Here is a 25213-nt window from a genome sequence, read left to right as displayed (position 1 = left end):
TTGGATCTTGGTTCTGGAACTTGAAAGGTCGCTGAAAAAAGCGCGTTAAATGGCGGCATTGTGTGCTGTAACGAGTGTGAGAGCGGTTCAGCTGTCTGCTAGGAACGCTTTCTCTCGGTGGTTAGTTCTGGGCTCGCCTGCCCCTGAGGATTACAGAATCTCCATAACTGCAGGCTTCTAACAAAGAGCAGACCAATGTCCCTGGAGTCGGGCAGGGAGGGCTGATCCTGCTCGCACCGACAGCTGGATCCCGCCGGCCTCGGGGGAGCTGCTGCTGCCCCAGGGCAGTCTGGAAAATGGAGAGACACCTGCTCAGGTGCAGCAATTTGCACGAACATCCGTGCTTGTTATACTCGTGTTCTTTCTCATCCTGCTCCAGCCTTAGGGTCTGTTCACTCCCTCTCATTCCAGGTGCTGAAGGTGTGTTGGGTGCTTTGCTCAGGCTGCACCAGCCTCACCCGGGCCTTCAGCAGGGGAAGAACATCCAGGAGGAGTGGCTGGGATGCTCCAGGCTGGCAGTGCAGAGCTGGACACGGTAGGAGCTGGCTGTGGGTGCAGAGTGCCCGGGGCAGGACATGATCCCTGCCAGGCTCATCCAGAGGCTGCTGTTCCATGTGGCTGCACCTCAAGGGTTCATTTTCTGGGACAGGGAGAACCATTTGGCAGAAGAATTCCACATTTTTATATTATATCATCACACCACTGATGTATTAGTGAGAAGTATTAGCAATAGTCATTGAGTTTCCCCTCCTTTGCCCAGTTCAAGGTAAGCATGACTCTCAGTGTAGTTTTAAACAATGCAGTCAATCATTACATTACATTTTATCTATTTCCAATGTTGCAATGGAACCCTGTCATCTTTGTGGTCCACACTTAATGAAATGGGCTAGAGAGCTTTCAAGCAGGTATCTTTTTATTGTAGAAAGGTTTATATATTATATTAAATTTGGACTATATTCAAACATAAATGTACTTTAATTACATTAATAATTTAAACAATGTTTAAATAAAGCACCAAGTTAACTTGATTTAAATAACTGATTCAGTTTCCACACTGATTCCTACAAGATCCCACTAATTTCATGCAGTGTTTGAAGAACTGGAGGCCAGAGCTGATTTCTCAGTAAACACTGACTGCAGTTCAAGTGCTCTGCACACAAGGGCAAAGTTGACAAAGTCTGAGACAGGCTGGGTTTTGAAACAGAACTCCTACAAAAGGATTCATACAGATCTGAACACGGACTGGGTTGCTCAGCTGTTTCTCTACCTTCCATGTAAACTATTTCCACACATTCAAGTTGTTCCAGTTTAGTTCTCTGTACTGACCTCTACATTTTAGGTGATACAGCTTTTACCTTGTAAAACAAGATACAGCTCTTATTTTGAAACAGCAGTGTTGAATTCCATGCCCCCAGCAAACTCAGCTGAATGCAATTCACACATTCAGTGTAATAAGACCAAAAGAACCTGACAACATAGATACAGGAGATTTTATTTAACATTGTGTACAAAGAAAGGCTACAAATGCCTTAAGACGTTTTTCCCCCAAATACAGTTCTTGGATCCCTTTTTCATACCACATTTCTCAGAAAGTTAAAAAAAAAATCCAAAATGACAATTTTTCCCTGTCCCCTTCTCTTTGGGCCTAAACTGAGAGATGTTTAGCAGTATGGTTTCAACACCTTTCCATATTAAACTATTAGGATTAGGTTTTCTTTCCCCCAAACTGAGCACTATGAGATACTGAAGCACTACCAACAGCAGGATCAAATGTCAAAAACTGACTCCCTAACACGGTAGTGTTTAAAATAATGCCAACAGTATTAGCTCTGATGAAACCCAAAATTATCCAAACAATAACAAGTTGTTTGTCTTCTACATCTGATAATTTAGGACTAATTATATAATTTAATTGTATTTATATTTAAATAAATAGTCTTAACTCCTTTCCTTGGAATTCTTCATGGATTATAAACACTTATAATACTAGAGATAAGAACAAACTACACAACTTACATAGGCAAGAGAAGGTTGAGTTGTTTTGTTTTGGTTTTTTTGCTGGACAGACACAGAAAGGACAACATTTCAGTGTCCTGCTGTGAGATCATTTTAAACTCACCATTCCATTGTGATGCTTTTCATTATCCCAACACAACAATTCCTTACCCTCTTTTTGCTACCTTGGAAATCACTCTTAGTACTCCTGAAACATTGGTCCCTGCATAGCTAAGTTTTATCCAGGGTTCTGCAAGTTTTGGATGTGACTGTGAAACCCAAGACAAGACTTCTTTTAGGCTGTAAGAAGCAGTAAAGAAGGCAGGGAGTAGAAAAGGCTCTTGTGGAGAAATGACCTTTTGCTATAGCAGCTTCTATATTACCATCTACTAGATATGAAATAGGTTTTAGATACAGATTGATTTTCAGCTATTTGTATATTCCCAAATTAGCATTGCCCCTGTTTCTCCCAAAATGGGACTAAAATAGAAGAATGTTGAGCTACTCTAGATCAGCAGCTGATCACTTGGTTGGGTGCAGTGAGAGGGAACTCTCAGCTTCCTTCTGAGCCTGATCAAACTGGCCCAGGGGAGATGGGAGCACCCAGCCAGGCCCTGCTCCCTGCTGGGCTGGAGCTGCTGTGACCCTGCCTGGGGTCACTGCAGGAAGCTGCTGGAGCCTCCCTGCAGGCAGGAAGCTGTTCTGTACACAAGCCTGCCCTTTTGTACATCCACAGGGATATAAAATGCTGTGTGGTATAAATCATCCTGCAGATTAGAGAAACAGCTCATCTGTAGAATGTCTCCTCAGAACATCCCACCACAGGGGAAAAACCACAGCAGTTACACAAGCAAAAGCTCTAGCACAAAACAAAACTTTCTCTCTTCTGGTGAACCATTTTTGACAAGAGGATTTGAACATGATTGTGATTAAGACAAAGCAGTAGAGCAAACACTTCATCTAGGTTTGAGCACTCTGTAACCATATTAATTCCCAAATATGCTTGAACAGCTGTAAGTGATAAAATTTTACTTAGCTCACAACACATCCCTGTGTGAGCCCAGAACTTTAGCACTACCTGGTCCACTCTGCAAAAGAAGACTGGAAGTATTTTAATTATCTCCAGGGCTCTGCTACAAACTGAACCTCTCAGTGTGGTATTTCTATAGAGCAGAAAGATGTGAAGTGGTTCTGTTGGGAAAGGATGGGTCTGTCTTACTGTGAGGGGAAACATGGCAGCAGGAAATAAATGATGTAAAAACTGCTGCACGTTCTGCAGTGGTCTCCAGCAATGTCACTGTAAGATGGTAGCACAAGAGAATCAACAGTGGAGGCAAACTAGGTAATTTAGTCATTTTCTAATTCTGGACAAGAGGATTTATGAATTTCCTTGACCCAAGTGAGATAAATGTAATGATATGGTCAGGGAAGGGAGACTCAAGGCAACACAAACTCAGGTTTGCTTTGGTCCTACTGCCCCAACCCTTCTGTCATTACAGCTGTTGTGGCATTTGATCCTTGCAGCCCAAAACCAGACTTCTAGCTTAAACAATAATCCAACTTTGTGGTTCTAGGAGTTTAGGAGCTTTTTTCTTCCTTGTGGTGGTTTCACCTACTTTGACAAACAGCTGCTACAGCTGCTGCCTCAGGGAGAAATGTAGAGAGCAAGTGATAAGCTTTGCTTTCTTAGCCCTGAACTGTGAATGCTCACTAGCAAGAAAGAGGGGTTGCAGCACATCAGAACTGTGAGGCTGCTGTAGCTAAATTCCTGCCATTCCCATGTTCATGTTCATTTCCTGGCAAGAGAGCCTTTGCTCAGTGATCTAGGGCATGAGCCACTTTCTGGAACTCAAAATAAGAGCCTCATTCTAGCCCCAAGCAACATCACCTTGAGCAATTCCTAATTTTGCTTCCCTTTTCCATTTGTGATGGTTTCATTCCCTAATGACTGTTAAGGAACAGTCTATTAACTATAAGTGCTTCCTTTATAGCTTCTGTTGATTTTAAGGGCAATCCATGGATTTAATTCTATTCAATTAGAAAGTTCACAGAACACACATGAACATTTACTTCATCCTAGCTCAGAATGGAGCATTGCTAATACCAGTCCAAGGCTCCAGTATCTCAGGTTGTACAGGCCCTGTGTTAAAGGAAGGGAATGGTACCATGTTTATTTTTCACTAATAGCAGTAGGACAGTGTTAGCAAATGTACAAAGAAAAACATCCCTGGAGCAGAAATTTAAGAGGGCATAAACAAGTGACTTTATATATCATATGAGAATTTGATTGTATCTGGGAATTGCCCTTTCAGATTTTTCTTCTTCAAGGAGCAGAAGCAAATCCCCCCAAGTCCCTGAACAAATGTATTGGTCTCCTGTTATTACAAATCCCTGTCATCTTGAATTTAAGTAAAAAGAGAAAGGGGAAGTTTTTTTCTTAAAACATTTCCCATTTTATACTAAAACTTCCATAAGAAGAATGCCACATCTGGTAAAATTATCCCAGTAGGTGACCAGCACTGAAACAAAAGGATTACCTAGTGAGGAATGGGAGAAGGTTGGGGGTTTGCCATCAGACTTTAAACATTTCCAAAACCACATTGGTCAGTTTACATTTGATACACACTTGAAAGAATGGCACATGAAGGTAAATTGACACATTGTGATGTCTTCCAGTGTTACACAGGTGACAAACTAATCTGGAGATCCAGGTCTGCCTTAGGGAACAGTCCATTTCTTTAAATAAACTCATAGAAAACTAACAGGAACAACCATAAAACAGTTTTAAACAGGTAAAACTAATAAACTGTAAAAATCCTGCACCTGCCATAAATATCCACCAGCTGTGGCTGCACCAGCTCATGGCCACTCCACGAGGGCCGGAGCCGGGGTGGGCAGTGGGCACTGGCAAGGACGGGCACCCCACTGCTGCATCCTGCCCTTAGCTATACACTGAAAAATAGCAGCATTAAAATACAGCCTGAAATAGCTTAGCTACTACCTCACCTTGTTAAAAATGTGCAAGAATAAAGAACACCAGCAGCATTTGAATGGATGTATTTCAATTTGGTTTTTGACACTTCCCTCCCGTACAAAGCATACACAAACACAAAGCTGACTCTGAGCTAGTAACTGTTATTTCTTGTCCATCTTTGAAAACTTTTCCCTTCATTTACTTAACTTTTTAAAATTTTACTTAAAAACCTATTCAGTGTTAAAAAAACCCACAAGAAATTTTAAGGTAATTTCTAAATGCCAAGAAACTGATGCTTATTCCTCTCCTTAAACTGGAGAGACACAAACTATCATAATCACCTGAATTTCCTCAGCTGAAAATTTAAACATTTCAGATTCCTGTTCCTGAAAGTGACATTTGTAAAAAATTCTCTCCAATACGTTAGAAACTGAAGGAGCAAAATCTCCCAGTGCACACATAAAGGGTAACTTCTTGCTCTTGTGTTGTTTATATTGTACCTTTTAACACAGAAAATTAAAGAATTCAATTTTCTGACACAACTCACAAGGGAATATATAAGAGGAGAAATCAGAAGGCCTTTTCTGAAGCCAAGTTTTGCATTTCCCTTTTTGTTTAAGTATGATAAGGCTTATTAAAAAAAAAAAAAAAAAAAAAAAAAAAAGCCAAAACACAAAAAAAAATCCCTCCAAACAAACAAAAAAACCCAGCCAACATCCCTGGGAAAGAAACATAAAAGCCTTTTGGAAATACTTAATTTCTGAAAACATAAGACTATTGGAAAAAAAATGAATTGCAAAATTAAAGGAAATTCAAGAAATCAATTCTCATGTTTCAAATCAGTCCATTATTTCATCATCAGCAATATGATCCACTATCTTTTCCAGCCCAAAATTACCAGCTTTGGGGAAAACATATTCATAATTAACAGAAATAATTAATGGGTTAAGTTAAATTAACTTTTTTCCCTGATCCACATGCCTGCATGTTAGATAACATTACATTAGAACTGAGCATTGTAATGAGAGACTGACAGCAACAACCTGTCACAGTAACCAAAGCAAAAGCAATTTTCTCATGGTTACATACTATAGATCAGTAATCTAATATTAAAATTAACTTCCTATATAAATAAAAAATTAAAAAGTTGGGCAAAAGTAAATTGGCACAGTCATTATGGTATTACTTTCCAGTTTCAGCACTGCAAGGAGCAGCCACAGATTGCAAACACCAAAGGAAAAGGCTAGCACCCAGCAGCAGGTGCAGCTTGGCTTTTCTCCCTTTTCCATGAAGTGACCAGCAGTGCTCCCGCCTCAGGTCCCTCCCCCAGGTGGGAGCAGGCAGGAGTGCAAGGATTGCTGTGGGGCTGCTGGGGAAAAGGGAGAACAAATACAGAGAAACAAACACAGAGAATGCTTTACTGCTCTGCACAACATGGCTCAAGTCAATGGTTTTGCAGGATTGTGACCAATTTTTACCTTCAAACAGGCAAAAAATGAATATAAAAATTTAAAAAAATCAAAATCTTAAGCCTTCAAGTTTCCTTGCCTTCATTCCCTCCCTCCCCCAAAAAGCACTTCCTACTACAGACAGTTTTTTCTTTTTTTTGCGGGTTCAGAAGTTGGAATGTTGTGGAGATACATACAAGAGAGAAGGAATTTCTAGTTGTACATTACATTACAAAGAGGTTTGCTCCCAGACCTAAGGAGGGAGGGATACTAAGCAATATTAAATTCCTATAAGAATCCTTACAAAGCATGCAAAATATTGATATACTCACAAAATTGAAATTTATATTTGTTCCTCTCTGATTTTGCAACTTCACAGTACAATAATTTCTAATATTCTGCAGCAGTCAGAATTACAGTGACTACAAAATCCCTTTAATTTTTTTTTCTATTTGCTTGAAACACTCTTTGCTATTTTTTTTTGAGAGTTTGCAGATCACCCATCAGAAAATGTGCAATTCAGCACAAGAGGAGTTGCTTTCTGTGTCATTTTTCCCTGTAAATGATGTTGACAAGCTGACCCTACCAATCTTTCAACATCTGTCCCTCCCTCCCCTTGTTGTGCCAATCCCTTCCCTTGTGTTCCAGCTGTACTTCCAGCCAGGATGATGATGGACAGATGCCACTAAATGGATGCTGCATAGCTGGGTAGGAGTAGTTGGGGCTGGAATAGTTTAGGACAATGGCATTGCTCCCACCCCCAGGAGTGGCACAACTGCTTCAGAGCCAGAGTGCTGCCTCTGGATACCAGCTACTCAATCCTGCACTTTCAATTCCCTGCACAAATCCTGCTGCCTTTTCCACCCCTGTAGCTTCAACTGATTTAGGGAGGGAAATAAAAAATTGGTGTTTGGCCAGATCTTTTGTACTGCTAGATGGAGTTCCACAGAAATTTCTCCACTGCTCTTAATTAAAACAGAGTTGGAATTTCTGGAGAATTCACAATGCATGCTACTTGCTAGATTGTCCATGAAGTACATTCTGGCATTTTTTCAGAGTGTTTGTATCTATCAGAAAAAGACTCTTGTAGAAACAATGTACAAAGCCTCCAAAAATTCAAGTATCAAAAAAAAAAAGTTCTGATAAATGTCTGGAGTAAGTAGCCAGCTAAACTGAGAGCTATTAATTTTTTTTTAATCCACAAATTCTTCAATTAATTTGCAGAGATAATATGTTTTCTTTGGAGTGTTGGGTATTAAGTCTTCCCAATTAATTTTCATTAAGTTTGGTGGGGTCTAAGGAATTTAGCAATCCTTCCTGGATAAGAGGGCCCCTGCTTTTATAAGCAAATGAACAACAGAATCACTAACTGTTATTCTCCCTGCCTTTCATTGTATTTATTTATTTAATTTTGTTGAGTCTGTCTCAACCCAACAAAACCCATCAGAAGTGCAACATAGGCAAGAGCAGGGCATCTCCTTCCCTGGGGTGTACAAACATTTCTATGGGAAGGGCTGGGTGAGCCAAAAAATCATACAAACAAAATAAAAAACCCAGCCCCCAACCAGCCAACAGTTCTAGCTGTACATTAAACTCTTTGATTTCTTTAGAACCATATTCAAATCAAGACTTGAATTTCTGCGGAGAGAATTTTAGATCCCAGACCCTTCTCTTCTCCTTCCTCTTGCAAAGCAATGCTATTTTTTTGTGGCCTCAAACAGTACTTGAAAAACAGCAGTTATTAAAGACACAGTTGTGATATATCCTTTAACATCCCCTCTCCCAAAAAGGGGTGTCCTATCAAGTGGTCCAGTAGAAATCTTGAAGTTTCTTTATGATAAATTAAATCCATAAAATGAGGAATACCTTCTGTCACATTCCTAACAAGAACATCCACCACATTCTGTGGTGCATTTGTCCAAGTGTCTATTGCTCCTTCTAGTGGAGATTCTGCACAGCTCCATCTCCGCTCAGTTCTGGTTCTACCAGCACAAGGAGGTTTTTCTCCATTCTCTCCAGCTTGTCTCTGGGTGCCAAACTGCAGAAGCACTGAGGGCCAGAATTCCCCAGCCCAGGAACAGTCTGAGGAAACACCAGTCATCTTTTTCCCAGGGTGACAGAGTTTGCCAAAAGCAGTTTGTGTCCTGTTGGTACCGCAGGCACCTACACCTCTGTAGAAAAGAGAATGCTTTGCCTCTTGCTGTCTGGGGTAGGGATAGTCTCTAGCTGCAGGAAGTACAGAAGAACTTGAACCTGGAAAGAGAAATGACAAAGTAATACTAAAGCCCTGTAAAAATTCACTCTCATCCTGGTTATATGAGAGCAAGTGACACAGCTCTCTCTGGGACATCTAGCAGCTGTGTATTTAATGTGCTGTATAACAGCAGCAGAAAAAGTAGAACTTGATGTGCTTCAGAGATACTCTTTTTAGATTCCAGATGGAAAAATCATGCTGGAAGTTCCAGCACTGAAAAAATTCAATCTAGAATTTGCCATTACTCAACAGAGAAACACAAACCAGTGTGACTCAATGACACAGGCTCTGTGCTCCAATCCTCTGCCTTCAAAGGCAGCAGTGGCCAAAGAATTTTGTTGTGCATCAGTGAAGGTGGTTTAAGTGCTGAGGAGCATTGTGGAAACACTGCCAATTCTTTTATCCCAGGCCAGCAGCATGGTGCTGGGACAAAGCTGCCCAGAAACTCTTCCCATGCAGGAGCACACACAGGATGCACACACACAGACATCCCTTCATGAAAAACCATATTTGTACAGATGCAAATTGACCTGCCTGAAGGAACACTGTTCTAGAGACAAGCTAAAATGTCTCTGTGAGGGCAAAAGTTGTTTTGTTTACCAAAGAAATGACCACGAAAACCCAGTGGGGTCACTGAGCCAGGCCTGCCACAGGACTGTGCTTTCCCAGAAAGTGTCTTCACATGAGGGAATGGCACATTCAGGATTTTACCTGGGACATGACTTCTAGTGACCAGCTGTCAGTCATGGTGATGGGCTGGGTTGGGTTAGCAGGGATTTTGCTGTCCTTCTCTGAAGGTCTGAGCAGTGTTGGTCCAAAGACAGTGGCAAGATTATGCAGGGACATCTTGTTGACACTTTCCCTCTCAGCAACCCTGGGAGAAGGAACAATGCACAAGGCAGACCTTCATAAATATCTGAGTTTCTAAATGAGAAACCAAGGCACAAAGTTTAAAAAATTTGCCCAAGGGCACAAAAGTCTGCAGAAGAAACACAACTAAAGCCCAGATTTCCTGGATTTTAATCCAGACTCTTAATCACAAAATGATCTTTTATGTCTCCAGGGACAGTCTCTGATATGTACAACATACTTATGCAAATCAACACACTGGGCAAGCATTAAGCCAGCTTATTGCATTAATGTCAAATGCATGGCAATACTTTTTCACAGGTACAACCATATTACAAAGACATATACAAAATCAGAAAGACTTGACTACAAAAGGAACTGACAATGCAGTTAGGCAAAGTGCTGGAATTTAAAAAATAGAGCGTATTGGAATTCAGACACTTTCTGAGACAAGGTTCCCTAGACCTTAAATATAGGTAAATCTTCATGGTTTGTACAAAAACCTTTCCTGGTCTGTGTATCCAGGTGCAGGTGCAGTCTCAGTGACACTGCAGCAGAAATTTGCATATGCAATAGATAAGCCCTGACTCTTTTGTTACTCCTTTCCTCCAGTCCTAATCCTTTTTCAGTATGAGTGGAAATGGAATTCAGGATTTACTGCCTCACTAAGGGAGCATGAGACAATAGTTACCCAGCAGATCAGCAAATAATTCCTCATTTCTGTGATTCAGCAGGTATTTAAAGAAAAGGCTCCACATTTCAAAATAGCTGATGCTTTACACATTAAATGCATTTCTGAAGGAACCACAGTTACCTTTTTAAATGGTCCAGAAGGAAAAGGAATGTCACAAGGTTGGGTTCTGGAAGTGATAGCAACAGATTCAACATACAGCTCTCCTTTGCAACAGGATCTGAAAGTGCTGCAAGACAGAGAACAAGACATCACCACAGGCAGCGAGTGCAAGTCTGACTGACTGAGCCAAGTCCCAGAACAGCCAATATGGATAGTCCCAAAAGGATTGTGACCACATCATCATGGGCTGGAAGGTCAGAGCTGCACATCAATACCCCACAGCATCTCATTCCTTTATTTCACAAATGTTTAAAGAATCCTTTTGTCTCTTTTTCAAAGCAGTTCAAGTGCTTTGAGGATTTCAATCATTGATGTTTTTCTTTGCATCAAGATAAGATGAGGTACATACCCCCCTCCCCTCCAAAGGGGGCTTCCCTGAAGGCTGCCTGGGCAGTGGGTGTGCAGGGCCCCAGCAGGCAGGCTGGCAGTCTGTCCTGACCCTGTCCTTCAGAAACCTGGGCCTTGCAGCTTGCAGCACGGCGTGGCAGGCACCCACACCGCACCACCGGGAAGGCAATGTCACCGTGAGCTCCATCCCCCTCCCCTCACAGCCTGTTCCAGCTTGTGCCCAACACTCTAAATCCGGGTTTTGTGATGCTTTAAGAGCAGCCTCCCATGGAAGAGCCTCCACTGCCCAGGGCTCCTCGTGCTGCACCCACCGATGCCCTCGGCAAAGTTGGGGTACAGCTCGTCAGTGAACAGGGGCTCCGGCAGCTCCCGGAAGTACAGCTTGAGGGTGCCCGCGATGGCGTTCACGTCCATCTCGCTCATCATCACCGACACATCCTTGTTATCTGGAACAGGGACAGTACAGCAAGGGTAAAGGGACTGCTGGCCTTGCATTCCTCCTTTGCCTCCCTTTGGGTCTGTTTATCTTTTGTCTCTGCCCAAATAGATGGGAGTTTTCCTGTTTACATTTCTCCAGATTAAATGAGCAACCTTCCAGCTGAGAAGCACTGTAAAAATGATTGCAAACACTTCATTGCTTTACAGCAAGCCAGAGAACCTCACCCTCCCAGGGCTAGCTGTGCTGTGCCAGCAAACCTGGCCTGATCTGAACAAGCCCTACTTGACTGTATTTATATGCATTTCAACTTTTATTACTGACAGCAGTTGTTATTCCAATTCCCTGCCTCTAACAGCTTAGACTAAGAGATTCTGAGATTCTCTACCTCCCTATTGAGTGTAGCCAAGGCAATTCAGGCCTTATATTTCCATTTTGTTACTATTAAGAACAATAAAACCAGCCCCTCTCCCTGAACTAAACACCAATCAGCATTGGTTTCATAAAGCAGTGTAAGCCAGAATTTCACAGAAATGAAAAAAGTTGTTTTTCAAACTGTGAAAGACCCTCACTTGCACTAGCAGTGATTCATCAGTGGTTTTAAATATCTTAGGGTCATTGAAAAGAAGGAAATTTCACTAGAAACTGAAGGAAAAGTGCAGGGAGGGTGAATTTAAGTGTCTGGCACAGATCTTGTGACTGTTGGAGTGTGGCTTGAACAGTTCTTGGACCATCACATAGAAGCTGGAAGTGGAGAAAAATTTCACTTTTTGTACCTCAGCAATTCAGAAGCATTTCACCTGCCTGATCTCAGGTGCCTTTTGGGACATACAGGCCACTCTTAAATGTAGCACCAGTAAGGAGCCTTTTTCTGCTCAAGATCAAAGTGAGCTTTGTAAAGGTTGCTCAAAGTGATCTAATTTTCTAGGCCTGTGCACATCAGTCCAGATGGAGTTAGGGAGAGAAGCCCTGACCACCCAACCCCAGTTACATAAATACCCCTCCTAGTTCTAAGGAACATTGGCTTTCACAAAACATTCTTTATTTTAAAGACTTCTATTAATTTAGACACCTCACAACAGTGAAGAAATTATGACTGCTGATTGCTGATGTTTTCCCCCAGAGAGGTGTCTGCCATTTACAAAGATTTGGCAAGGCAGGTAAAGCCATCATTTCATCTCTGCTGGGAAGAATAAAAAAAACATGGTTTGGTACAAGGATCATCCTGTTTTATGTCCTGGGTTATATCAGTAAATAAAATATGCAGTCATGGTTAAAATTATTTTCCTTGAGTGAGAAGCTCTACTTCTTAATGCTTCTTGGGCAACATAAGATTAAAAATAGCACAGCCACCTGACAGGGAGCTGAGGCAGGTTCTGAGAGAGCAAAGGGAAAAATCAGACCCAAATACTTACTGACATCAAAGGCAGCTTTCAGAGCCTGGATGTCGGTTGCGACTCCGGAGACGCGGTAGATCCCCACCTCCTCCATCCCGCGCCGCTCGATCTCCTCCACGCACTGCCGCACGATGTACGGCACCTTGGACCTCTCTCTCCTGAGGGGACACACACAGAGGGGCTCACTTCACTGTTCAGTTCTCCAGACAGAAGGGCTCAGTTCAGCCCAGACCCTCTGTGCCTGTTCCCCAGCCAGCCAGGATGGATCCAAGCACCCCAACACTTCCCTGGGCAAATGGGGTGGTAGGAAGTCTGAGCAGGCAGTCAGGACTGAGCTGAAAACTCCTTTTAAAACTCTAACTGTGTCAGCCCTGCTCTGGCTGTTCTGCAGCTTCGAGCACTTGAGCTCTTGGCCAAGCCCCAGTGCCCCCAGAGCCTGCCCAGGTAATGAGAGGATTCCCAAACAGCCCTTGGATACATAGCAACTCTGTTGATTTCAAACTGATGCAATTCCATGGGGAGGAAATACCACACTTCCCAAACCATACAACAGAACAAACAGGTTTCTGCTGGCAAATGATTCATGACAAAAGATCAGGGGTTAAAATAATACAATGGGATCCAAAGACCTTGAACATTTTTGATTATGGAAAGGAAACATCACTGTTCAGTGGCTCTGGAAATTTGTGACATGTCAGCTAACTACAGAGAAGGCAAGTGCAAGGGGGATTTCCGGAATTCAGAGGAGTGATAGGCTGTCAGTAAACAGCCTGTGTGCACACTGGTTTTTATCTCTGCAAAAAATGAAGCTCAGAGATTGTACAGCATCTCCAGTCTGCAGCCACATCTACACTCCTACACTAGTGGAGTAGGCTGGACTGCCAAACCCCTCAAGGGGACACAGGCAAATACACCCCACTGGCCAGTTGTCTTCCTGAAACACAGCGGGGAGAAACGTGACCCATCAGCTCACTTGGTGACAATGGCAATCTTGACCCCAAACACTCCTGTCTGCTTGCGGGACGGCATCCTCTTCAGGCTGAACTCCCGGCTGGTGAACTTCACTGACAGCTTCACTTCCACCTGAACCAAACACAACAGCTGTCACTTTTTAAACATTTTCTTTTCTTTTTCATGCTGCAATGAAGAGCAGAGAAATAAAGCCCACAGGAGGTACAGAAGCAGAGCTAATTTCTGTTTGCACACTTACCCCATTCATTGAGATGACTGTGCGCTGCCAATCTTTGTCCTGCAGTGCCTGTGGGTCCAGCTGGAAAACAGAAGTTACCCATGAGCTAGGAACAGATTTCAGAGAAACCAGCTAGCCTGGGAGGCTTCTGCAAGTGAGCAGAGCACAATCACTTTTACCTTCTTATTTCTTTTCCATAGGAATATCTATGGAACACTCCAAAGTTTCCCTGGTTTCAGGGAAAGCAGGTTTTGGATATTGTGCAGTTCTCTAAAGAGGGCTGATGAGGGTTCATACCCATGGAAAACCAGCAACATGAGAGCAGTGTCTGCTCAACAATAAAGGCCACCTCAGGGAGCACAACCAATATTTGAATCTGCTGAGAAATCGTGGAAAGTTGTCCTTCAAACAGCCTATTCCTTTTCATTTCTATTTGAGCATAGAGGCAGGAAGAACACCAGACCCTGCTATTGCAAGCACTCATTAAACAGACACGAGTTCCAATCTCTCATTTTCAGCTTTGCTTGATCTATTGAGTGGACAGTTGTGAGGCTGGGGAGCAGCTGACTCAAGTGCTAGAATGTCACCCAGTGATTCCACTACTGCCTTGGAGAGCCCCAACACATCTGAAGGCCTGAGCAGTGGCACTCAGCTCCAGGGGGACTGGCAAGAGAGAGGAGTTGTCTGCTTGGGGGCTTGATCAGGCATTGGAACCAGCCAAAGCAAGAATTCAGTGTCTCCTGAGAAAGCTTTGTAACACTTGGCTCTTGAACACGGAGGCACAGTAAGAGCAGGAGGATGCAACTGCAGCAAACTCTGTTTTGAGTTTACTGCTGTCAGCAAACAGGCTGTCATAACCAGAGCTGCTTTGCAGCACAGCTCCCCCTTCTCACAGAGCCCCGTGCAGAGCCAGAGAGCTCTGGCAGGGAACAATGGCAGCTGCAGGAAATTCTGGGAGAGCTTAGACACGGTCACACTCGGATCATCAACAGAGCAGCCCAGTGCTGCTGACAGCTACAGACACAAGCCCCCACCTAAACCTTCCCCACTCCCCAAAGAAAGGCAAGCAGCAGAGAGCAAAGTTCCTCCCTCTGCAGGGACCCCCAGCAGCACAGCAGCAGCGAGGCCAACCTTATCCCTGCGCGCTCTGTTCCGGCCGAGAGCCCACAGCGGGATGCTGCCAGCACACACGTGCTTCCACGGCGAACCGGACCGGCTCCTGTAGGTGCAACGCTGGCAGAAATTCCTGAAGAGCCCTTGTAAGGAATTGTCAGCAACCAGCAGCTCCCACATTTTGGGATTGTGCAAAGGATGGGCAGCAGTGCTTGGCTTCAGTGCCTCAGTGACCCCACACACAGCACTGCTGGCCAAGGGGGATCGCTTTTAACTCCGGCACACAGATCCGTCCCGCCTGTGGGGCTGGCCAAGGGCCCTACGAGCTGGCCAGCTTCTGGGCTGTTCTACCCTCAACTTCCGTGCTGGAAGCTTGATTTCTTTCAACAACTGAATTCTTTCCCAGAATCAAGAGGAAACCATTTCTGAAGTGTCTGGTTTCCTATGAGGAGCAACCATGCTAACTATTCCTGAAAGCTTGATCTCCAGCTCTGAGGAGTCATCTTGTTAAGCTGCCAAAATGGCCCTGCTGATGGACACAGTCACAGCCAATCCTCTTGCTGGGAACCAGTTTTCCATATGCTTTTAGAATGGAGTCACTGAGTGTATTATTTATAGCAGGGAGCTATATTATTTATAGTTTAAGACTAAAGGGGAAAGAGGGTTTGAATATTTCCCAAAAACTTCAAAGGAAGAGTCCAGCAGAATCCAGTTATGGTTTATTTAGGCTAACAGGTATTACTGGGTATGTCTCAGTAATGACCAGGGAATTCCTGTCACAGCACAAACGAAAATCAAGTAAATAGCTGTTAAAAAATAAAACCATCCTCCTTTCTCTTAAGAGTAACTTTGACACTGCTGCAGAGAACAAGGAGAAGCAGAATGCTGGAGCTGAGAACTTGCAAAGACTTTTCCTTGCTGGAGCTGAGAGCTCACAGAGACTTTTCTTCACTGGATAACTGCTGGGGCTGAGCCAGGGCTACAAGTAAAGCTCCATGTACCTGCTGCTGCCTCTTGCTCCCTTGCAGAGCTGGCAGGACCCCTGCACTCCCTCCTACTGTTTGACTCCTGCTGGAAAATGCCTTGTACAGAATGGGGACAGCCAGGGACAGCAGGCACCAGGGCTGGCTGACCCTGCCAACCCTGCATAAATCACTGGCAATAACAACAGTAATTAAGGGGGAAAAACCCAAACTCCTCCAAGGTGCTTTTTAAATAACAAAGCAAAATGATGGAAGCTATTAAAAGAGCAAAGCTTGAATAAACTCTCAGCAACACTGAGTGAGACAGGAAGACCAGATCTAACAGTCTGATAAGTCACAGCAGGACATCACAGAGTCAACAGGAAACCAAGAGCTGTCACTGGGACTTCAATCAAGCTTCAGTCGTGGTCCCAAGTGATGACTGACCTTCTGAGGCCAGCAAGAGACACAGAGGGAAAGGGCAGCTGGAGCAGGCAGGGAGAGAGCACAGTGAGGACATGAGCTAGCTAGAGTGATGCTCCAGCACAGAGGACAAATGGGGCCATGCTGTCTTCTGGCCTGATTTGGAGATCAGTGACCTGAAAGAAGGAACACTGAGTAGAAGAATGCAATCCACGGCCAGCATGGCAAAGGGAGGCAGCTCTGAGCAAGCTGTGCCAGCTCAGGCAGGGGAGGCACTGTGCAGCTGCTGCCTCTGCATTGACAGTGCAATTTACTGCTCCTCTACACTGTTCCTCCAAACAGCTGCTTGGTTTGAGTGACCTGCCCCATCCCCACTGAAGCAGAGCCACTGGGTTGTTTCCATGCTCTGTGCAAACAGGACAGACCTGCTCAAACCCTCACAGACTCCATTGCTGGGGCTTCTTTGCACAGCCCCCACCAAAAGCTCATGCCAAACAGGAAAATACAAACCAGCCACTCTGTCTGTTTGCTGCTCCCTCCAGTCCCCTTGTGGCCTTTGGTATTTGCAGTGGCAAGCTACAGCCCCAAAGTCACTAATGAATCAAGCCAATACCTCTCTGGATCCTGCCCAAAACACAAGAGAACAAAGCAGCTCAGCACCACAGGGGTTTCTGAGTGCAGGGCTCTGGCCCTTGTAGCAGCTCAGCACTGAATTCAGACAGGGCACAGCAGTCAGGAAAGGCTGAGAGTGCACAGCAGAGTGCTGAGAACTGGAAAAAGGGAAACTGGGAATGCTGCTCTGGCAAATGCAAGCCAGGCACTAAGGAAGGGTGTCTATGCTCTGCCCTAGGAAACCACCACAGAGAGTTTGATCATGATTTCTTTTTCCCCAGAGAGGAAAGAAAACATGCAGAAGGAGGGAAAAACAAAGAAGCCTCAGTGGAAATGAAAGAGCAGGGACTGTGGAACATTAAGGTTAGTGTGTTTTATATATACAGTACATTCACACTACTTGTTCCCTTTATTAAACTTCCCAGGCAACTTTACACCCCATCAATTTTGAACTGTAACTAATGTGACATAGATGTCAGAGCCTCACTGCTGCTGGGAACTCCCAGTCCTGCCATAACCCCATTCTTCTCACAGCTCCCCACTGACAGCTTAATCTTTCCCACCATCACCCTTTAGGCATGACCCATTGCCTTCTTCATTTCCCCCCTGTTTTCATTGCTGGGACAATGTTCTGCTTCAGCAAACTGTTTAAACAAGCCTGAGTGAGTAAAAGGTTTCCAAGTTAACACTGGGGAGGTACAACTTGGGACAATCTGGTTTACATGCAAAACAACTTAATGCCTGAAATAGCCATGGGCACTGCTATGAGACATCCCAGATAATTAAGATAAGAGTGATTGTTCTGCAAGGCAGCAGGGAATGGTGCTGCTCCACAGAATGAGTGATCTAAGGTCACATCCTCCCTGATTTTCCAGCACTGCTGTGAGGGAGAAGGAAATATTTAGCTTGAGCTGATCATGCAGAAAAAGAAAACAGCCAAGGAAATGGCATTTCTGGGAGGCACCGGTGGGAGGAGCTGGATCACAGGGTGAGGAATCACCTCACTCATTCACAGCTCCCACAGCCAGGCTGGTCCTGCTGACAAATGTGCCCAGTGGTGCAGTCTCAACGCCAAACAAAGGCTGCTGCACTCCAAACGTGGGGATGTGTCTGCCACAGGAAGTGCACAATTCAAGGACCAAAGGGCCAGCCAAGTGCCAGAGATGGACTGCAAGGTAACAACAGAAAGAAAAGCCAGCGTGCTCACAATGAGAGGGGCTTATGCCCCCAGCTGAGCTAAGCCTCACATTTCCTCCCATCATGTGATGTCCATTCTGTCCTCCTCCAGCTCCCCAGTAATTCCAGTTTCACAGTGTGCTCAGGAACAGTAATTCTCATGCCTGAGGTGCACAGAAGCCCCCAGCCACGTGTGCCAGTCAGTTCAGCAGGGCACACCCAGCACTGCTGTGCCCAGCTCTGCTGAGGACTTCACCCCTACATTTACAGGAGGTTCTGTACACTAAAACCTCATGGGTTTATGCTTCAGAGATAAAAACCCTGCAGACTGGCAGGAAAGAAGCAGCTCTTGCATCTGGCTGTACAGACAGACAAATAAAATATTCCATAGGAAAAGAAAGTATGAGCAATGGGAGCTATTAAAATTGCAGCCCATTCCTGGAAACTGGTGACATGGACCAATTTCCAGCCTTCCTTCCTTCACTACCATAATGTAACGGAGAGATTTAATAAACATTTTTACAGCCAAAACAGTCCCAGTCTCCTTGATTGTCTTCATCACTGAGGCTCAGTATTTGGTGAGTCACAATTCCCAGTAGTGGGAAGTTGCATATTTACAATAATTCATGGCTTAACAATACACTGCAATTTGGCCAACAGAGAAACTTCTCTGCTTTTATCAAAGGAGGATGCAGACACGACTCTTCATGTTCCCAGAGTTTTTACCTAAAAGGAATTTATGAAACAAAAATCCTCACCCAATCTCACAGACCATGCCTTTAGACAGACAGACTTGGGCTGAATAATGACAGTGCAACAACAAATCAGAAACTCAGGATAAACTAAAAACTCTATGGCAAACAAAATTTGATATAAAAGCACCTGGGAGAACAGCCAACCTTCAGGCTGTAATCAGATTTTGTTGTTGTATTATTATGGTTTCTTAATAGAGAAATGGTGTTTACTTCAAAAATGGAACTAAACCAAAATCAAAACCTTTAATAATTTTTATCAATCCAAAATTTTACCAGACTGTCATATGACTTCTATTTGATTCAATAGTGTTTGAAATCCATGATGGGACAGAAATCACTGAAAATTAAGGGATTATTCTGGCAATTCATCAAGTTTCTTTATAAAGTGCAAAGGGGATTTACAGAAACCAAGAGAGCTTTTCCATGTGCCTTTTATGATACAACAGCATGCAACATTTGTACATTGATTACAAACATTTTAATTGATTTTTTAACCTTCCCACTGTCTAGGTTTCTCTAAAAGAATCAGGATGCAATTAATATTTAATTGCCATCAAAGAGTATTTTTATTTACTAAAGTATAAAATATATTTACAGAATATACAATTGCTCTGCATAAAAATGCCCATGGCTGTGAGAAGGAAAAAAAGGCTAAATTTTGAAAGATTTTATTTGGTTTTTTATAATCTTTCTATGTAACATATTTGTAGAATTTATCAGGTCAGTGATTTCAGGGTTCTCTGTTATGAGCACACAAATCTCCAGGGCATTTCAGGGCTGAAGGCTTGCTCTTTTGTAGTTGCTCAGCTCTGTGGAAAACAGCCTTTGTTAGCTGAAGGGACACAGGGATTTCTGGTCAGCTGAGACACTCACACAGCAGCCTGTGCTGGCATTTATTGATCTCACACCAGCTCCCTTCACATCCCACCATGCATCTGAGACAAAAGCTCTCTCTGAAACCAGGAGAGAGGGGAGGAAGAGGCTGATCAGTCATTTAGACAATGAATCCTGCCAGAGCAAAGGTGGGATGTGATCCCACAGGCCACCCTCACCCTGAGCTGCTGCTGCAATCCCACAAATGGCCTTGGCCTGCACGGCCATCACTGCAGTGCTGGCCAGGGAAAGCATCACCCACAGGGAGAGGAACAGCCAGACCCAAATGGAGGGGAGCTGGTGAGATCTTTAAACATGCCAGAAAGGAAAAGGTGTCTGGGCAGGGTCACTGTTCTGTTCAACAGCCACTCCAACACAGAGAATGTGTCCTCAGAGCAGGCATTTAAACACCTCCTAAAGATGTGGACAGACAGTGCAACAAAATGGAACAGGATGGAGGACATGTGTTCCCCATGTTTTCCTCCACACAAGGCCTGGTTTCTCCTACATCCAGCTTTAGTGCTGTGTCACACAGCAGCTCCCCAAGAGCAGCAGCCCTTTGCAATCATCACCTCCCCCACTGTATTACACATCTGCCACACAAAGTGTCCCAGGCCAGTTCCCAGCAGTGGAGATGTTCCTCAGATGCTGTCATGGACACCACACTCTGGGCATGGCACTCACCAGGACAGGCAGGCTGTCCCAGGGCCTGGCCAACACATCCATCAACTTCCAGCACACACAGCTGGCAGCCTCTGTGCACAGGATTTCCAGAGTAGAGAGAATATTCTTGCATCCCCCTGTCACAAATGAAGCATCCTCACCAGTGCCCAGGGGCACTTCCTATACAGTGGTGTGGAAATTTTGAAGTTAATGGGCAAAGGAGAGATGAGAACAAGTAGCTATCCCATGGAACAGGCAAAGGGCACAAAGCTAGAGGGACAAAGCTGCTGATTTCCTGCCTGTGAATCACACTGTGTCCCTCACTATCTGAGGGAAAAATCTTCAATGCTGAGACAACCAGAAGGCAGAAAAAACCTCTGTGGTGAGCAGCAGGATTCAAAGTCCTGTGATGTTTTGCAGTAAGGGTATCAGGAATGAGATGGGCAGTCTTACCTGGATCTGTCCTTTCCCCATGATGCGATCTGTGCTCTCTCCATCCTCTTTGGTGAGCTTGGTTTTGTTGTAGCACTTTTCATAGCACAGAATCCGCAGTGTCTGGGAGCCCTCCAGCTCAATCTCAAACTCCTGCAGGGCACCAGGAAAGGAAAGAGCAATGGCTGCATCACAACAGGACACCAGTCTCAGAATAATCAATACAGACTCTTTAATACTCATCAGAAGAACACTTCAAGACTGGCCAAAACCTCCTCCCTACTGAAACTGGTCTGGAAATAAGCAGAAATTGTATTTTGTTTCTATAAGATGGTCAAATTGGAGACTAAGATGGTTCACTCCTTAGTCAGGTTTCACAGGTCTCAGCAAAGCATTATTCAAAGACACAAATTTGCTCTTCCATGTAAGAAATTTTGCTCACTAGCAGGTCTGAGTTGGCTTTAAACAGGCAAAATGTCTACAGCTAATTCTTCCCCCTCTCAACAAATAAACAAAACCATCTCCTTCAACATATTTTTACTTATATCTTTAAAATAATTGTCAAGCATTAATCTGTTTAAAAGATGAAATACTGGACAAGACACATTTGTATCAAATTGTTTGTTTAATTCCCACTAATCCAAGAGGAAATCTTCTGCAAGCCCTGACAGCCAAATGAACCTGGCAGAAAAGCGTTTTGTGAGAAGCAGCATGTGCAGCACAAGTGCTGAGCATGCAGCACCCTCCTTCACTGGCAGGTCTGCTACCCATCATGTGTTGATGTTTGGCACATGGAATGAGTCACATCAAGAAAAATCAAACTTACCTCGTTCCAGTTGGGCTCTGTGGTGTCTCTGTAAACTCTGGTCTTGGCCTTGTTCACAAAATACCCAAAAGAATCCACCTCTAACGTGCAGTACAAATCTGAGGAGGGGAGACAGGGGAGACAAAAACTTTAAAAATATATCTAGAATCTCCTAACTTGCATTAATCAGCTGCACAAAGTGCCTTCATTTCCATCATCTCTGTATTAGTACCAGTAACACCATCCCATACAAATCTCATCACCTTGATCAGCCCAGCTGTCCTTAGGAAGTTCTGTCACCTTTTTTGATCCTTCTGTCAAATCATTCCCCTGAATTTTAACACCACTTTCTTCCCAACAAAAATTCTGGATGCCAGAGAACACCTTTCATTCTTTCCTTGTAAAACAAAATATAGCTGAAAGAACTGAGAATAAGGGCTGACTTGTTTCTAGAACAGCTGGGTAATCAGCAAACACTGCTTAAACGAGGCCTAACAATAAATGCTGCGAGCTCAATCCTTGATGCTGATCTTTTTGGGAGTTAAGAGTAGAACTTTCAGTTCCCCAAAACACCTCTCCTCCTCACCACCACCACAGAATCCATGCCCAGCTGTCCCAGTACACGGTTTATCCACCCCCTATCAGTACCTCCTGTGTGCCCCAGAACTGCAACTCACTTGAGCTTTGCTTGAACCCCGTGGCAGAGTGGACAATGACGTTCAAGAATCCATAGAGACCTGGGGATTCATCATCTGTACAAAAGACCCAAGGGATTTTGTTACATTCACAGTGGAGCCAAGAGTGAGAGTGATGAGACTGATATTACGCAGGTTAAGGAGCAGAGGGTGAACTGTCCCCAAGGGTGGCAGGAGCAAGTAACAACCACTTCAGCAAGACAGGAGACTGTTCCACAGTTGGCACCTGTGATTCCTTCTGGCACTGGGGGGCTTTTACAGTGACAGTTCTAGGATCAGCAAGACAGCATGGAAGAAATTCAAAGGAGAAAAAGTAAATTATAGTGGCTAAGTCTACATTAGCCGATTAAGCAGTAATTGAGGATGGCCCCTGACACAATTTTGGCCAACTAGTGTTATTCCAAAGGATTCTCAGACACAGCTCAAAGCTGTCCCAGGCTAGGTCTCCACCAGGCACTCCAATACCTTGCACAACAGCTGCATGCAAGGACCATTTAATAGTTATTAATCTATACTGGAGGATGCCTGCAAAGTGTAGCAAAAGGAAACAGTAAGAGCAGTTCTAGGGGAAAGCACAAAATCAGGCAGGGGGGAGAGTTCCACTGCAGCTGCACCATGTGAAAGCAAACCCCAAAGGTCTTACCTTCCTTATTGATAGTGAGGGGAATGTTGTGCACTGTCTGAAGCTTCACACAGGAGTTTGTCAGCATCTGGAGCTCCACTGATGTGAGTGAGAAGCTTTTAAAGCCTGCCAAGGAGATTGAAAGAGGGAGAAGTAAAAATTCCAGGGAAAAGCTGGATGCATGACCCCTCAGCTCCCTGGGCACTGCTCAGCAGCAGCACTGAGGTGCTCAGGGCAGCACTGCTGCTGCTGCAGGCAGCTCTGCTGGGGGCATTCAGTTACTCTTCCAAGTCTCACGATGGTTCACAGGAAATAGAGGGGTTCTTAGTTCCTTACAAAGCCAAAAACACCATGCCATAAAAGTAACTGAGTTTCTCTTGAATGGAGCCAGGGGATAGGGTGCAGCTCTTCCCTCCTGGAATTCCCTGGAATTGCATTGAGCTCTGGTCTCTAGGGTAAATGGGAGAATCTCTACACACATTTTCTTACTAACTGCTCTCTCTACACATTCCTCACATGTTGCTGCAGCAGAAATTCCCCAAACAGCCTCAGACAGGAGACATCCATATTGTGCTGTGGATTTCAATGCAGATCTCTGTTTTGGCAGGGAAGCCTGTCCCACAGCTCATCCTCTGGAGCCCTGCTCTCTTCAGATCACAGTATTTGTACCAATGACAGCTGAGGGATACTCACATTTCTTCTGCTGTTCCCGGATATTCTCCCTCCACTCTGCCCTTTCATAGTCTGATGAAATGAGGAATGTGTAACTCTGCCCAGGAACACAGGAGACAACAGGGCATGCATTAGTGTGATGCACCACTGAAGGCAGGGCCTGCCTGCTCCACCCTCCCCCAGTGCAAACTGCTGGGCAGACTGTTCTGCTGGCACTGCTGCCACTTACCCTGCACCACATCTCTGTCAAGACAGGCTGGGCTCTGGCACCGTGCCCATGGTACCAACATGGACAGCCATTGATCACAGAGCCCCACCCTGCCAAGGGCAGCTGTGGCCCTGCAGCAGCTCCCATGGCAGCTTGTGCTATTCCTCACAATAGGAATTCAGCTGCACCAGGAATGCCAAAAGCCTCCAGCACAGGCCTAGACACTGATGAAGCAGTGAAATGCTGCACCAGGGGATCCATTTCTATGGTTATTTCTTAAATGCCAGTCTTGAATGCAAATGAATCCCAGCCTTACAGGATGCCATCATAACCTTTGGCACAGCAAGGGTGAGGTGGCTGCTGCATTGAGGACACACAGCAGAGGCCACAGAGCCCTCATGTGCAGGGGCATTAGCAGTCACAGACACAGGCCCCCAGGATCTCAGGCCCTGGGGGGGATGCTGCTCTCACCTTGCCGTTGCGATTGTGCACGCGGAAGGCCATGTTGGGAGACATCAGCAGGAGGAGGGATTCCTGCTCTGACAGCTTCTTTTTCAACCTCTCAATCACCTTGCTGCCTTTATTGGCTCTCTGAAGGGTGTGGGAGAGAGGGAGCACAGGACATGTGTTATTCTTCAAATCTGCCCTCATTCACACAAACTGCTATTTTGAAATCCACAGTCTCTACCCTGTGAGTAGGTAAATGGCCCCAGAGCAGAAGAAATGCTGTCAACAGGATCCACAGGACTCCCAGCTGCTCAGAAAGGTGTAATTTGCACAATCTCTACACATGGATGGGGCACTGTTCCCTGATTCCAGCTGTCCCAGCTGAAGAGCAGAGGTGTGTGGCCACTGTCCCAGCTGTACCTTGTATTTCTGTTCCAGAGGCTGCAGTAGCATCATGTCACTGGGCAGGCATAGCACTGCCAGGTCCTCCAAGTGTCCTTAACTAAGGAGACTCTAAGGAACTTCTGTAGAAGCCATCCAGAACTCTCCCACTCACCACCCACTGATCCATTTTCATCAGAAGTCTGCTAAAAATATGGTTTTTCCTGGATAAAATCCATTACCAAACCAGCCATGTGTGTTGTTTAGCACTGATGCACCAAAGCACGAACCTTAGACACCTGCAGCTTGAGTAAACAGCTTCCACAATTCTTCCTAATACCTTATTTTTTCCAGGGAGCCCTCTTTGAAAGCCAGCCAGGGCTGTAAGGCAGAAGCACGTTCTTTGGAAATGTGGGGAATAACCTTCCCACAGCATGATCAGTGTTATTCACATCCTGCCCTACATACCAACAGTGTTCAAACTCTTACTTCTCTTTTAGGCTCCAGGAAGGTTTGGGATCTAACAGCTCTCAGAAAATATTTCTTGCAAGCAAAGAGAAGCCTGGGCCAGAGACACCATGTCCATGTCTGACTGTCAGCATAATTGCTGTTTTCTATGCATTTGCTGCTG

The 25213-nt window shown here is 44.6% G+C and overlaps 1 protein-coding gene across 1 annotated transcript in view; it reads right to left on the bottom strand.

Annotated features, from left to right (window-relative positions):
* Positions 1–1468: 1468 nt before the first annotated feature.
* The window catches only part of BCR (BCR activator of RhoGEF and GTPase), a 100095-nt gene continuing 76350 nt past the window's right edge, over positions 1469–25213 (bottom strand). The window contains exons 11-23 of the mRNA XM_058036674.1: positions 24226–24345; positions 23568–23643; positions 22896–23000; positions 22235–22309; positions 21579–21676; positions 20774–20905; positions 13765–13824; positions 13528–13637; positions 12573–12712; positions 11033–11167; positions 10335–10440; positions 9383–9545; positions 1469–8670 (exon numbers count right to left, since the gene is read on the bottom strand). Coding sequence (XP_057892657.1) covers positions 8581–8670; positions 9383–9545; positions 10335–10440; positions 11033–11167; positions 12573–12712; positions 13528–13637; positions 13765–13824; positions 20774–20905; positions 21579–21676; positions 22235–22309; positions 22896–23000; positions 23568–23643; positions 24226–24345 — 1410 coding nt within the window. The 3' untranslated portion in view covers positions 1469–8580. The remainder of the gene's footprint in view (positions 8671–9382; positions 9546–10334; positions 10441–11032; positions 11168–12572; positions 12713–13527; positions 13638–13764; positions 13825–20773; positions 20906–21578; positions 21677–22234; positions 22310–22895; positions 23001–23567; positions 23644–24225; positions 24346–25213) is intronic.

Source organism: Melospiza georgiana, chromosome 18, assembly GCF_028018845.1.
Source record: "Melospiza georgiana isolate bMelGeo1 chromosome 18, bMelGeo1.pri, whole genome shotgun sequence".
In the NCBI taxonomy this organism is placed as follows: Eukaryota; Metazoa; Chordata; class Aves; order Passeriformes; family Passerellidae; genus Melospiza; species Melospiza georgiana.
The sequence above is the reverse complement of the archived record's forward strand: the minus strand, read 5'-3'. Positions and strand labels throughout refer to the sequence as shown.